Source organism: Myotis davidii, unplaced genomic scaffold (assembly GCF_000327345.1).
Source record: "Myotis davidii unplaced genomic scaffold, ASM32734v1 scaffold248, whole genome shotgun sequence".
Taxonomy (NCBI): Eukaryota; Metazoa; Chordata; class Mammalia; order Chiroptera; family Vespertilionidae; genus Myotis; species Myotis davidii.
Window position 1 is genome coordinate 552,590 of NW_006299220.1, and position 15,003 is coordinate 567,592.

The 15,003-nt window shown below is 41.5% G+C and overlaps 1 protein-coding gene across 1 annotated transcript in view; it reads left to right on the forward strand.

Annotated features, from left to right (window-relative positions):
- The window catches only part of AK5 (adenylate kinase 5), a 207,756-nt gene that overhangs the window by 161,465 nt on the left and 31,288 nt on the right, over positions 1–15,003 (forward strand). The window contains exons 9-10 of the mRNA XM_006774690.2: positions 1,586–1,628; positions 5,774–5,818. Of these exons, the coding sequence (XP_006774753.1) occupies positions 1,586–1,628; positions 5,774–5,818 (88 nt within the window). The remainder of the gene's footprint in view (positions 1–1,585; positions 1,629–5,773; positions 5,819–15,003) is intronic.

Below are 15,003 nucleotides of genomic sequence, written 5' to 3' on the forward strand. Positions count from 1 at the left end.
GGAGAGCTGCCCTGAAGGCAGGTGTTCTAAAAGAGGAGGGCAAGGCTCTGTCCTCAGACAAAGCTCTTTTAAGGGAGCGTTAATGCAACCAGGCAACCTCATTTAACTGAGTCCTGCATCAAAGCAAATCAGAGGCCGAGGCTGTCCCTGCAAAATGGCACAACCTCAGTAGCAAGAGCAATTTAGCAAAATCTATCACAATTATAAATACATTTACTCTTGGTTGCACAGCCCCTTCTCTGGGAATTTATCCTCCGGCTATAGGTGTAGGAAATGACTTCTATATAAAGTTATTTGTTATACTAATTATTCAAAAATAGTCCAAGATTGAAAACAATTCAATGGTCCATCATAAAGGAGCAACTATGGGACTGTCCATACAATAGAATATTGTACAACCGAGAACATTCTGTGCTAATATGGAACGTTGTCTGGGAAATATTGATATGTAAAAAAGCAAGGGAAGCCCAGCCAGTGTGGCTCAGTGGTTGAGCATTGACCTATGAATGAGGAGGTCACAGTTTGATTCCTGGCTCCATCCCTAGTGTGGGGCATGCAGGAGGCAGCTGATCAATGATTCACTCCCATTATTGGTGTGTCTATCTCTGTCTTCCTCTCCCATCAATAAAATAATATATTTTTAAAGCAAGGGGAAGAACAGCATAGATTAGTATGTCAATATAAACACATTTGCATGTACAATATAGGTATGCTTCTTTCTATGTACAAAGTGGAAATATAAAGATTATATGTTTATAGCCAAGTGTATCCATGGATATCTGAAAGAGGTTTTTCTGTGTATCTGGAAAAATACAAAAAAATAAAATAAACTTCTATGAGTGGTTACCCATAAGGGGTGAGGAAGTGGATAGATGGGATGGATGGAGACATAGGTGGGATCGAAAATTCTCACCAAATGCCTTTATATAATTTTTTTCAGGATTTTTTCCGAACACCATGGGTTCTTCTATAAGGAAAATGGAGTAGCTGTCTGATTAAAAAATAATACGGAAATTTAAAAGGCAGTCATCAATCAAAGCTGTTCGTCCCAACTTGCCTTATTTCATGCTTTCGTTTTCAGAGATTGGCAAGGTTTGGTCCGTATGTAATAGCTGCAGAGACATATGGCTCACAAGGCTGAAAGCATTTACTGCCTGGCCCTTTACAGAAAGTTGGCCAAGGCCAGCTTTCAGTTAGAGTTGTTTGTGAAACAGCTGTGACTTCCCTATCTGAGTTTCGGATCCTGGAAGGTTTTGCTTCTTGAAATCAGCTTTTCTGATCACAAATAGGTTATGCGCCAAGAAAATGAGGCAGGATATTGAACAGGTTAAGAAACAAGCATAAACTCTGAGGAGATCTGGGCTTGTTCCTCGCCACTCTGTGGCCGTGCACAGGTTGACTTCTCAAACTCTGAGTTTCTTCATCTGTAAAGGTGGGTCATAATAGGCCTCCCTCATAGAGTTGTTTGGAAGGTTAAGTATGTTAATGTTGGCAAGAAGCTTAACACATACACACACAGAAAGAAGAAGTTTAACACAATACTTGTTAGTCTTATCATCTAATATTTTTATTTTTCTATAAACAGGGCGATGACCAGTTAAATGTATTTGGAGAGGACCCCACAGGAGGTGAGTTTTCTTTACTGAGCAAACTTGTCACTTGAGTGGCTTAGAATGTGTCTTTTTTATTAATCACCAGCAAAGAGATAATAAACTACCAGCAACATGTACTTCTCCCTTAGCCAGAGAACACAGTTAAGAGGGGAACTCTGTGCATCTCTCCCCTCTGGGTCCATGTGGAGAAGCAAAGGGATGCCTAAGAGATGCACTTCCTCCAGCCCAGAGAACATGACCCCGAGACACTCAATGAGAAGAGGATGCTCTGGGAAAATATGTTTGGGAAACACTAACACTCAATCGCCTTCAGAAGAGTCGCATATAGAACAGCACAGCAAGGCTCCCGCAAGTCCTGCAGCAGAGAGAGCTAGCTAAGGTTAATAAAGCGTTCTTCAGTTTTTGAAAACACAAGTCCTTTTTCTGGATAGTAGTTACTATTCTGCAGTGTATCATTGGATGCAACCTAAGAAACACCCAAATTATACTGCTTTATAATTTTTGTCATTCAAAGTCTTTAGAAAACTAAAACTAAAAATAAAAATTAAAAAATCCAACCACAATTAGGTACACATGGAACTGAAAATAGATTACATTATCTGAACTTGAGATTGTTCAAAACAGATAAGGTTCATGCTTGCCCTAAGTAAAATACCTCCTAACATTATCACTCTGTAATAAATGTTATCATTATAGTCCATGGAAATATGTTTGTATTGACTATGAATACATACAAGTGAGTTGGCTTTCTAAATAGCCCCAACTCTAATCCTGCACTAATCCATGAGCATGAGGTGATAGATAAAGTGTCATTTGATAATGGCAATAGCAGTATGTGAAAATCTCAGTCACCAAATGGCATCATGGGGATTCATGGGGAAAGGCACATAAACATGAGTCAAGTGCAAATAATGAACTCAGACCCACCTGGATAGGGATTGATTGATTGCCTAATAAAGTTGCCCTTTTTTCCTGGTTATAAAATTAACACATTCATTATGGAAAACTTTTTAAAGTAGAAATTTAGAATCATCTAAAACCTTATGGACTCTAAGTAATCATGGTTAACATTTCTAGTACATTTTATTCCAGAGTGTTGTTTATATACCTATTTTCACAGAGTTGAGAGTACACATGTATATACAAATATTACCTCCAATTTTTGTGCATATCATAAGCATGTTCCCATGCCATTCAAAACTCTCTATAACCTTAATTTGTAATGACTACATTACATGAATGTACCATTATTAATTTCAAAAAATAACTATTTTTAAAAACTGTAATAGGATCAGCTATACCAAAAATAATAATAATAATAATCAGGGCCACTTTCCTAGATTGCAAATAAATTAAAAGATGCTCAGCTTCATAAAGTTAACTGGAAGTCCAGAGGACGTGAGATGACCCTCTGGTCCCACAGGTTAAGAGCACCGAGTGTTCTTGCCTTGAATAGAAAGCTCCAGATTACATAGGACTCTGCCAGTCTCCATGGGCTACTCTGTGAAGGGACTGGGGCATCTCTGATTAAAAAGAACAACAACAAAAATCATCCTTCAGTATAAAAAAGAAATTACTTCAAAGACCCCAAATTCACTTTTTCCTCTGTTTCCAGCTCTTTCTCCTCTACCTTGTTTCCCTTCTATCCCCAACCCAATTCTTCACGTCCATTCTCTCTCTCTCTCTCTCTCTCTCTCCCCCCCCACTGTTGTTAGGCTTTCACTCAGCTCATAGTGGATTCCCGCAAAAGGTAGAATTGAGTATATAAATGAATTACCCCAATTCCACTAAAAGTTTTATAACTCAGAAAAACGACCTAACTTTCCAAAGTACTGAGCATCTACATAAGGCATGAAGTATAAATCAGAGTCCTGTCAGTTTATTTAAAATGTAAAACTTGTAATTTTGTCACCAAGATGGGAGATAAAAACCTTCTCCTCTCTATCCAGGTCATTACATTCTGCCTGTCACTTTAGTCAACTCACACCCATAGGATGAGCAAAAGCAGTTATTTCTGAACCAGGAAAAGATCCTGGAGCTCCACCTAGACTAGGAGCCCAGGGCTGACTCCATCCTGCCCCCCTCTCCAGGCTCTCCCCACTGAGAGGGCTGCTCCAGGAACCCACACACCCCAGGGGCCTGGAGCTCCAACAAAAACACCAATAACTTTGAACTTCAGTGTCTTTACTTTCAAACTGCATGCAAATTTTTCATGAAGTGGAACAAATCACAGTATCTTACATTGCAATATATTACTGTCTAGTCAATGTATCTTGCAATTTGTAAAGTATCTCCCTTAGCGATAGGGTTAGCAAGAATAATAAAGTATTCAAAATTGTCTTCTCCTACTCTATCTGTAGCCACATCTGTCCAGCTGAGGGAAGGATTCAGCTTCCATGTTGTTTTGTTTGTCTAGTCTGGTGCTCTGAAAACATGACTTTGAATGTTAACTCTTGGTACCATCGTCCACACCCACCCACTGGTTTAGAATCTCTGCTCGGCCTTTGCCTAAGCATAACAAAGAAACCTTTCTGGAAGCTCTTGTTTGTGGAATCAGCCTGCCATCCCCACCCCCACCCGCATGGGTGTGAGACCAAGCTGCTCAGAGATTAGCCAGTCGGAGAAGGACTTGAACATGGTGAGTTTCTCTGACTCTCCTAAGGCCTGTGGTTTGAGCTTTTGCCATCCCCATTTGCCCAGGATGGCCTGTAGATCGGAGCAGTGTCTCCCAAAGCAGCTTGTACTGAATCCCACTCTGAACTTCACAGCATCCTGAACGAGCCCACACCTTCTCGGCCTGCCCAAAAGCTCCAGGTCCAGGGCAGAAGGCTGCCCCTGCCCTGGCCCAGTTGAGTAAGCGGCCTGCTAACTCTCACCATGTGGTAACAGGTTCAACTCCTGATTGCATGTAAAGTCTAATCTTCATAAATGAAGCCTGATGGCCTTAAGCAAAGGCGCAATATTTGTCCTTGCTCCTCTCTGAAGCAGTCGTGGGTAGGACTCCTGTTTTCTCTACCCTCAGATCCTCACTCTAACCGTATTTCTAATTTGAGGCACCTCTGCTTCCAGACTCAAGCAGTAACCACTGGCATTTTCTGAGCCTCGAGATTGGAGGTCCCAGAGCCATTCCCAGTTCCAGATTTTGGTTGTGGCCACCTCTTCAGGGGACCTCACTCTCACCCACGGTCTTAGGATTTTGGTTTACTTTAGGAAGATATCTTAAACAAACGGCGTCATAATCAAGGCCCAGGGACAAAGGGGGTCATTTCCTCATGTGGTCTATTCATTTACAGGAACCACAGATCATGGGTATTTGAACCAATTAGAGACCATTGGGTCCAACACCTTTATTTTACAAATGGGGAAACTGAGGTGCAAGGAAAAGAAGTCATTTGCCTAAATCAAGTCAGGTGACAGCAGGATAAAAAATGGAGCTCATGTCTACCCATCCCTCCTGGCTGCCTACTACAGTACGTGACAACTGAGCATCTGTTAGGGCTCCACAAACTCTAGAGGGTTTTCCACTTTGCCAAGATGTCTAATCATACCTTTGCCTTAAAGCAGTGGTTCCCAAAATTCAGTCTTCACTTGTCACCTTTGTGATTTTTGCTTTATCTCTATACTACTTATTATACCATATATTATTTACAGAATACTTTTCACTAAATTGACTCACTATTATTTTTTTATATACATTTATTTTTAAAATAAATTTTATATCACTACCTTAAATGGAAAATAGCATTATTTTTCTGTACATAGGAACTATTTGTAAACTATTGTCTTCCAGACTCTCTTTATCAAAGAGAGATTAGTAAATGTTTAAAAATATGAAGTAACTCACAACTGAGACACTTGAGAAATTTTTAAGTAATTTCTTAAAAATTATCTTTATTTGTGATTAATGTTATTTAATGGCTTATTAGTTTCACTACCTAAAGGTGATCATTCATGTTTAAATGAAAATATGTTACTTGGGTCTAGGAATAGGCCATAATGGTCACTGGTGACATTTCATTATGGACTATTAACACACTTACTCATCTTCAAGCTTCTTATCAAGTAAAACTACAAGATTTTGGTTTTTACGTAACATGAGCAAAACCAGGGTTTCAATACAGTACTTCCCGCCAATAACTTCAATTATTCTTACTTTAAAGGTTTCATGGAAGATTTGAGGAAGTGTAAAATTATTTTCATGATTGGTGAGTAACAGCCCTCAATTTTCTAATGCAATTGCTAATAATAACTTGGTAGGGGGAAAGGCTATTCATTTCTCACCCTCTGAAGTCTTGCCTCCTTTTTAGTTAAGATAACACCCAGAGGCTTTCGGATTGCTGCATTCATTTGCAGTTTTATATTGCGTTTGGATTTGTATCTTTTCAGCACAGACAACGGAGTGTTCTCAATGGGCCCTCCCACTTCAGCACTAGTTTGTGTGGGTTATTACCCTGGACTGTCTCCCACATTCAGTCACCCGCCAAATCCTTACTGGGTGTTGGACCCATGCTGGGCAATGTACAGGGATCTCAGAGCTTCCATCTTAGATGAAAAAAAAAAACCAATCAAAGTTTTATCACAAAATTAGAAAGGGTACAAAGAGCTGAAATAGAAAAACTTACATGGGGGAGTTGGGGTAGAATTGGGTTTTTAGTTTATACCGCATAATTAGGGAAGGTTTCCTTTGGAGGTGACATTTAAGCAAAGAACTGAAGGAAGAGATGGGATGACTGAAGGGATTTATGGGGAGTGAGAGAAGGGAAGAATTCCAGCCAAAAGAACATGTGTTAAGCAGCAACAATTCTTGAGCCCAACCTGGGTTCTATATCTGACTTACTTGCCTCTAGTTGACTTGACCTTGGGATCTGGATGGATTCTTGCCAAACTTATTTTGCATTCTTTCCAGAAAGTAAAAGTGCATTGTTTCTACTCCTTACCAAAGAGAAACACATCATATTTTCAAAGAAAATTTTCCTTTCCCCATAAACTTTACTCAGTTTTCTTGGCATCAAGGCCAAGATGCGATAAATTATACTTTCTGTTTAGCTTTTATCTTAGGGGCCAAATTAAGATGAGGAGAGCCCCTTTAAACTTGGTGTTCAGGAATCCAAGGAATGATCCTTTAGACATCTGCATTTTTAAAAATACAGTGCAGAAAAGGTTTCTAAAAATAATACCGCACATTTTGTGGTTGTTGTTACTGTCTCTAACATGAATGTTATTTCATATGTACCCATTGTTTAGCACTCACCATTGAATTTTGAAATGTATTTTCAAACGTCACTTCTATCTGTCTAGGATAACTAAAGATTTCAGCTCCCCTATTCCTCAATCCTGTGCCCTTTAGGTCAAATAGCACGATATAAAATCTTTGGCGTCAGACAAAGCTTGAGATCCGAGAAGGTCTACAGATCACACTCAGAACTGCTGCTCTGAGCAAAAGGCTTTTCTTCTATCCAAACAACCTCTCCAGTATGTCAACTTAATGGCCAGTCACTATTCCAGTAAAAAAAAAAATATTTCAGCTTATTGTGTGGGCAGTAAAAGGTACAAAGCCACTGTGATCTGAGGGAAAATAATAGTTCTTCTTCTAGGGTACTTACTGAGCTCTGCTTGAAAATTAAGGCTTTGGTTCCAAACACATCTCGTCAGATGGCAGAATGATGTTTGGGGGCTGTGTTATTATTGCAGGTCAATTTGAGCTCATGAAAATACTCAGGATGTCATAGAGAGCAGTTTTGATGAGTTTTCATAAACAAGAGTCCGTTGATGTCAGTGAAACAAGTGTGGTTTTGTCTAGATGAGAAGATGCCTAGGTTTTTTTTTAGTTTTTAAATTATTACCTTGGCCTCTACCAGAACCACAGTGGAGCTATAGTGTTATGTAGCATTAGCAGAGGGTAGGGTGACATCCTCACTGTTAGTCATAAGATAAAATGGATGTCCTTAAGGCACTCTCCCCTGGTTTCACAGTTCCCTTTATTAGAGCCCTTTTATTAGTTCCCTTTTATCCACAGAAAGGTCTAGACTCCTTAGACTGGCCTTCAAAGCCCTCTCCCTACTGGCCTCAATGTGTCTTTCCCCTTTCCCCCTGCACCCCAAGTCTTCTGCTCCAACCCCTCCTGCATCATTATTATCTGAATGTTTCTTGCTTTTGCCAATCTTTTTACTTGCACTGTCTTCTCCCCTAGCTAATCATGCCTCAGGAGGGGTTTGAGTCCTAACTCCCTGTGAAGTCTTCTCTAATCACCAGCCTTCCACCCCCAAGCTCCTCTGTCCCTCGTGTCTGCATCGCTCATTTAAATGCCCCATAATGACTAGAACAACAAATATTTGTTGGAATAATGAATTCTTTAAGAAGCAGTGTGGTCAGTTTCCATAACAACCAAAACAGCAATTGGAATTCCTGGAATGGAATGGACAGGCAGGCTGCTGCAGTAGCCTGTTTGTGGCAGGAGGTTTTTCAGGTTAATTATGAGCATCATCAGATGCTCCTTACTCCATGGAGCTGCTACCCCCTCGCTGAGAACAAGCAACATCAACTCCCTCCTTCCACCACCTCTCGCCCTAAGCTGGTGCTATTTTTTGCTCATTTGCAAAATACTTACAGATGGATGTAGGCAATAACACTGACGGTCACCTGAGTGGAGGGAAATGTTCTGGGAAAGTGGCCCAAAGGTGGCACGGATGGACCTCGCTGGCCCTTTGAATGTTTTGTGAATATTACCTCTGTGTTCAGGAAGAAAGAAGCCCAGTTACTGTTTATAGACACACCTTCCAAAGCACAGATAAGGGATGTCACAGGAGAGAGCCTGGTGATCAAAAGGTTCGGAAAAGGTCTTATGGGCTTTGGTTGTTCACACAAGATAGAGAACTATGCCAATATGTACGACAGGGACGCGGTCATTACTGGAAATGAAAAATTATCTGGAAAATGTAAAAATACCCTCATTATATCCCACTAATAGGCTCCCAGAGTCTTTCACAACTTTTTCCGGAACATTTCTCCTTTTTTTTTTTAAATCTCGTGATCACTATCTATTATGGCTTCTTTTTCCCTTGTCTGCTTTTCATAGCCTGCCTATCACCTGAATTCCCATTATTCCTCTTCAAAGCCTTGGTAGTAGTGCTTCAATTTGGAAAATGATCTGACTTTACAGATGAGGTGTGATGCTAATGGCATAATGATCAAGTCATCATTCAATGGCTTGGATTTCAATGTGTCGGGGACACAGATGGCCTTGTGTACCTTGGCATTGGTGCTGATAAGCTGCTTTTAAGTAGTAAGCTTTGAGAGGTACTTGTACAGTATTTTTGTGTTATTCTGTGCATTTTTAACCACTGAGCAACTATTCCCGTTTATTCCCTGGAGAAAAACTGGAGCAATGAGAATTTTTGTTCAAAACTTAGTATTTCAATGAATAAGTCTAATTTTTAGAGAGTATTTTCTTGGGGCTCAGGTTGAATGTTTTTGTGTGTGTGTGTGGAATTGACTCACGTGTTTGGTTAAATTTAAAAATAAAAACGAGCCCTAACTGGTTTGGCTCAGTAGATAAAGCATCAGCCTGCGGACTGAAGGGTCCCAGGTTCAATTTCGGTCAAGGGCATGTACCTTGGTTGCGGGCACATCCCCAGTAGGGGGTGTGCAGGAGGCAGCTGATTGATGTTTCTCTCTCGATGTTTCTAACTCTTTATCCCTCTCCCTTCCTCTGTGTAAAAAATCAATAAAGTATATTTAAAAATAAATAAATAAAAATAAAAATGACTCGGGAAGAAAATAAAAAATAAATCTGATTGTTTTAACTTGATGCAGCTTTAATAGAAGCCAATGTTTACTGAACACTAGCACACACCATGCACTATATATAATACTTTATTTCTTTTTTTGTTGTTAATTCTTACCCAAGGATATTTTTCCATTGACTTTTAGAGAATGGAAGAAAGGGGGAGAGTCAGAGAGAGAAGCATCGATGTGAGAGAGACACATTGGTTGCCTCCTGTACACGCCCAGACCAGGGCTGGGGATCGAGCCTGCAACCGAAGTACATGCCCTTGACCGGAATCGAACCCAGGAACCTTCAGTCTGTGGGTTGATGCTCTATCCACTGAGTCAAACCAGTCAGGGCACTTTATATCTTATTTAGTGCTTGTATCCACTCCATGGAGTCTTACCGCCATCCTGATTGTTCAAGTAAGACAGAGAGTTAAATAATTCACTGGTAAGTGATAGATCGGGGCTTGAAGACTGGGATTTTCTCATTAGCAACAAATGCTGCCAGTTTTTTTCTTTTTCTTGAAGAAACGGCTTTCTTTCTTTCAAGTTGCTCAGACTTCAAGGCTGATGCTCTAAAAGTGTATGGAGATACGTAGTAAAGAGACCAAAATGTAGGTGACTTTGTGGGAGTATAGTGGGTGAGGGAAGAGTTTGCCATAATAATTTGAATATGTGCCTCCATTTTCTACTTTCCTTTGCTTTCCTGTATAACTAACTAGTGATGTCTGAAAATAAAAACAAAATAATAAGACATCCAATGAACATCAATAAAACAGGCCTCTGCATGCCCCAGCCATGTCTCTTCCAATTATGTGAAATTCTACATTAACCTCAAAACAGGAAACGATTTGAATCCATAAAAATATCTGAACCATTTCTGAACCCCCTCCCAACACACACTGATTTCAGAATATGTGCACTGCATCTTTACTGAGAAGATATATCATGGGTGCCTTTCATGTGAACATTACCCACTGTTCCTCAGTTTTCTCGCCTGTAATGTGGAAGAATGGTAGTACCTAGGTCACAGGAGTGATGCAAGGATGAAATGAGTTAACACATCAGTGCTCTCAGTAAATATTTGACAAGCATTAGCTAACATAACTATTATATGCAAAGTGAGGGGAGACAACCATTAAGAGAGGATCCTGCCCTGGTCGGCATGGCTCAGTGGTGAGAGCGTTGCCCCGTGCACCAAGGGGTCTTGGGTTTTATTTCAAGTCAAGGACATGTGCCTGGGTTGCAGGTTTGATCCCTAGCCCTGGCCAAGGCATGTGCGGGAGGCAACCAATCAACATGCCTCTCTCACGTCCATGTTTCTCTCTCTTCCCCTTCCTCCCTTCCACTCTCTCTAAAAACCAATGGAAAATATATCTTCGGTGAGGATTAACCACAACTTATAATCATAATAACAATAATAAATTTTTTAAAAGAAAGAGAGGATCCTGGGAAAGGGGGATTAGAGGTGTTTGGAATGAGGATGGGGTACCTGTAAGCTGGGGGAGCTATAACAGAGGTGAAGAGGGTGGGTGAGTTCCTGTATCTGTTTCTGCTGTCCTTTGTTAAAATTAAATGCTCCCTAAGGGGCTGACGCTAAGAGGGGTTTCACCTGGAGCAGAATGGTTGGCTGGGATCAGGGCGAGTGGAAGTGAGGAAGTGTCTCCTGGGCCTTGAGCGTAAACCTGTCTGAAGGCTGCACTTTCTCCTGTAATACAATCCTGCAGTTTACAACACAACAACCTGGGTTTTGCTGTAGGAACCGTATCTAGCATTGAGGAATGAAGCAGGATAACAAGCCAGCGGTGCAGGGGACAGTGACTGTTTTAGCTTCCAAACAGTAGCCTTCCCGCCCTGGTCCATTGGCTCAGGTGACTGGGTGTCCTCCTCGCCAGTTCGGTTCCTGGTCAGGGCACATGTGCATGCCCGGGTTGTGGGCTTGATTCCAGTAGGGGGCGTGGAGGAGGCAGCCGACGCTCTCCCTTTCTCTCCCTCTCTCCCTAAAAATCAATTTTTTAAAATAATTTTAAATGTAGCATTCCAAAGTGTTTCCCTCTCATTTTGCTCCAAGCTCCAGTAATAAGAGTCTCCGGGCATCTTTTTAACTGTAAATAAAATGTAATTAAACCAAACAGGTGATCAAGGCTTTAGCATGACAGGTTCCTGTGACCCAGTTGGTATTTTTTTTCATATTGTCAGGGGCACTGACTAAAGACGTCCCTCCTGGCGCTCCCATGCTTTGACAAATGCCTTCTACCAGAAAGTGGATCACTGCGTTAGGGCCACACACTCGTCCATCTACACCAGCTGAACGACCTCGGGTTAAAATGGAAGGAACCTACTTAGTCCAATGACATAGTTTCCTGCTTGGACTAACTCCTGTAGTAAATGCATGGGGAACTGGCATGGGGAGAGCAGCATGTAGAATACAGTCGTTTTCTTGCAAGTCCTCAGCTTGGTCTTGGTGGAGCTGTTGAGGCAAGCCCTGAGACTGCCCCTCCTTCCAGCATGTGTTGTTGAAAAAGCAAGAGAATGCCAAGCAGTGAGAAGCTTAGCACTCAGTAGACATTCCATATAATTAGGATGAATGAATGAGTGGGTGGTGGATGGATGGATGGATTGGAATGCAATGTGATAGAGCTCAGATAAAGTGACTGTCCCCAAGTTTCCCAAGCTCAGTGGTGGTAAATAAACACCCACTGTCAAAAATAAGGAACTATTTTATTACTTTTCTATGTGGCTTCTCCCGAGTCACCTCATATCCTAAAATAGCTGCTGGTGCTCCAGCCATTACATCCTAAGTCCATTAAACAGGAAAGTGGAGTCCTAACCGGTTTGGCTCAGTGGATAGAGCGTCAGCCTGCGGCCTGAAGGGTCCCAGGTTCAATTCCGGTCAAGGGCATCTGCCTTGGTTGTGGGCACATCCCCAGTGCGGGGCGTGCAGGAAGCAGCTGATCTATGTTTCTCATCAATGTTTCTAGCTCTCTATCCCTCTCCCTTCCTCTCTGTAAAAATCAATTAAAAAAGAACAACAACAGGAAAGTGGAAATGGGGGAGAAAGACATCCTTCTTCCCTTTTGGGTCACTTCCTGGGTGTTGTATTCACCATTTCTGCTTCTATCCCATTGGTCACAAGGACACTTTCATCTGCAAAGGAGGCTGGTAAATGTATATTCCAAATAGCCATGTGCCTATTTAAAAATCGTGAGGTTTAATTTTTTAGAATAAAAGAGAGCATAGAAATTGTGTTTCTACTCTAATTCTCATGCAGACTTCCTTCTCCTGACAACGGGAAAAGTGGGTTTGACTTTTTTTAAGTTTTGGTTGTTAATAATACCTAGTAGGACCGAGCTCACCAGATGTCCATGGCAGCAAGGAGAAGTAGAATTAGGCTGGGCCTCCGAGAGGTCAAGAGTCCACCCTCACAGCCAGGACAGCAGCCCGGCCAGCAGACAGAGGCTGCAGCCCTACTTTGGAACTGCTTCTTCAGGAGCTGCCAGCAGTGCCTCTTGGACTACCCTCCAAACCCCCGTAATGCCATCCCTCCTCTCTCATGCCCCACAGGGTGTCAGTGAACTTGGAAGGGACTGTCCTAGCCTTGAGCCCTCAAGGAGGGCACTGGCTGCATCTCTTGGTCTCCCCTGCAGATGAGGGGCCTCTTTCTGTTGGACAGCTATTGTCCTTAGGATGGTCTTCCTAAGACTCCGTCAAAAATATACATTTTTCATCAAAACGAGATGCCGAAACCGGTTTGGCTCTGTGGATAGAGCATCGGCCTGCGGACTGAAAGGTCCGAGGTTCGATTCCGGTCAAGGGCATGTACCTGGGTTGCGGGCACATCCCCAGTGGGAGATGTGCAGGAGGCAGCTGATCGGTGTTTCTCTCTCATCGATGTTTCTGGCTATCTCGCTCCCTTCCTCTCTGTAAAAAATCAATAAAATATGTTTAAAAAAAAACCAAGATGATGCACTTCATTGTGCCTCTTTACATTTAACAAAATACCATGAGCATTTTTCCAAAATTATAAAACAATATCCTATGTCATTTTTAAAAGGTTTTTTGTAATTAAACTGAAACACTCAAATCATAAGTGTTTAGCTGGATGGATTTTCACTCAGTGGACATACCCATCCTCCTAACATGCAGATCAAGCATGAACATAACCAGCATCCCAGAAGGCTCCCTTCAGCCCCTTCTGTTCAACACCCACTGCAAAGAATGCCATTGGTGTGATATTTTTGAACTTTAGATGCATGGAGTCATACTGTTTGTATTCATTTGTATGTGTCTTCTTTGAATACATCATTTTAATGACTACATATTATTCCTTTGTATTGCTATATTACAATTTATTCAGCTTATTCATAATGTGGTGCACTTCCCCCCAATTTTTGGCTTTCATTAAAAATACTGTAATATCTATGCAACATATAAAATTTCTTTTCCTTTAAGATAAATCCATTAATGTGGAAACTTTTAAGACTTTTGACCAATATTACCAAATTGCCCTTCAGAAAGGTGACATCAATTTTACATTCTCATCACAGCATAGAAGACTTTCCGTTTCTGTGGTGTGGCCCAACATTGAACACAAAACCCCAGGTACATTCCAACTAACACCCACCAAATAGGCCCCTGTCTGTCTGAAATACCCTCACCTTCTTCTGCAGTACAAAAATAGGTTGCAAGCACAAATATTCTCCAAGTTCTCTGACAAAAACAAAAACATAGACTGGTAGGGCTGGAAAAGACCTTGGAATTTATCAAGTCCAATGAGCTTATTTTCAGATGAGAATACAGAAGCCCTGAGAGGAGAAATATCAGAGCAGACAGATTTCCAAAGAAAATAAAACCAGAAAACAATGTGTAGAGAAAAAGCTGCAAAGAAACAAAACAAAATGTCTTTTTAGCAGTTACCTTCAGAGTCATGAGAATTTTTTTTCCTTTTACTTTTCTGGATTATCTATATCTTTAATAAGGAGCATATATTTCTTTTGCAGTGGAGGAAAACTATTTTCTCTATGAAGGAAGGAAAAAGAGAAGGGAGAGACTAAGTATAAATTGCCAATTGTATTCATTTAATGCATGCCTAAGACCATAGGTGAAAGCCTACAAAATAGGAAATAAGGTGGTTTCATAAACTTGAGAAGAATCTGGAAGAGACAGAGCAATGAAGTCCAAGAATTCGGAGACCAAAACTAGCAGAGCCAGAGGAGGCAACTTTGGGAGGCTCCAGTCTGTACGTTGGGTGGGTTGTGTCTGGAACAGGCCCTGGAGACCCCTGGGTGAAGAAACAAAGGGCAGGTTTGCAGTGGTGTTTCCTCGTGAGTAGTTCAGAAATCTGGTCTCTGTCCATTTGGAGATGGGGTGAGGATGGAGATGGAGTCAGGATGGAGAGGGGGTCAGGATGGAGACAGGGTGAGGATGGAGGAGACAGGGTGAGGATAGAGATGAGTCAAGATAGAGATGGGGTGAGGATGGAGGTGGGGTGAGGATGAAGATGGGGTGAGGATGAGGATGGGGGATGGGGTGAGGATGGAGATGAGTCAGGATGGAGATGGGGTGAAGATGGAGACAGGGTGAAGATGGAGACAGGGTGAGGATGGAGAGGGGGTGAGGA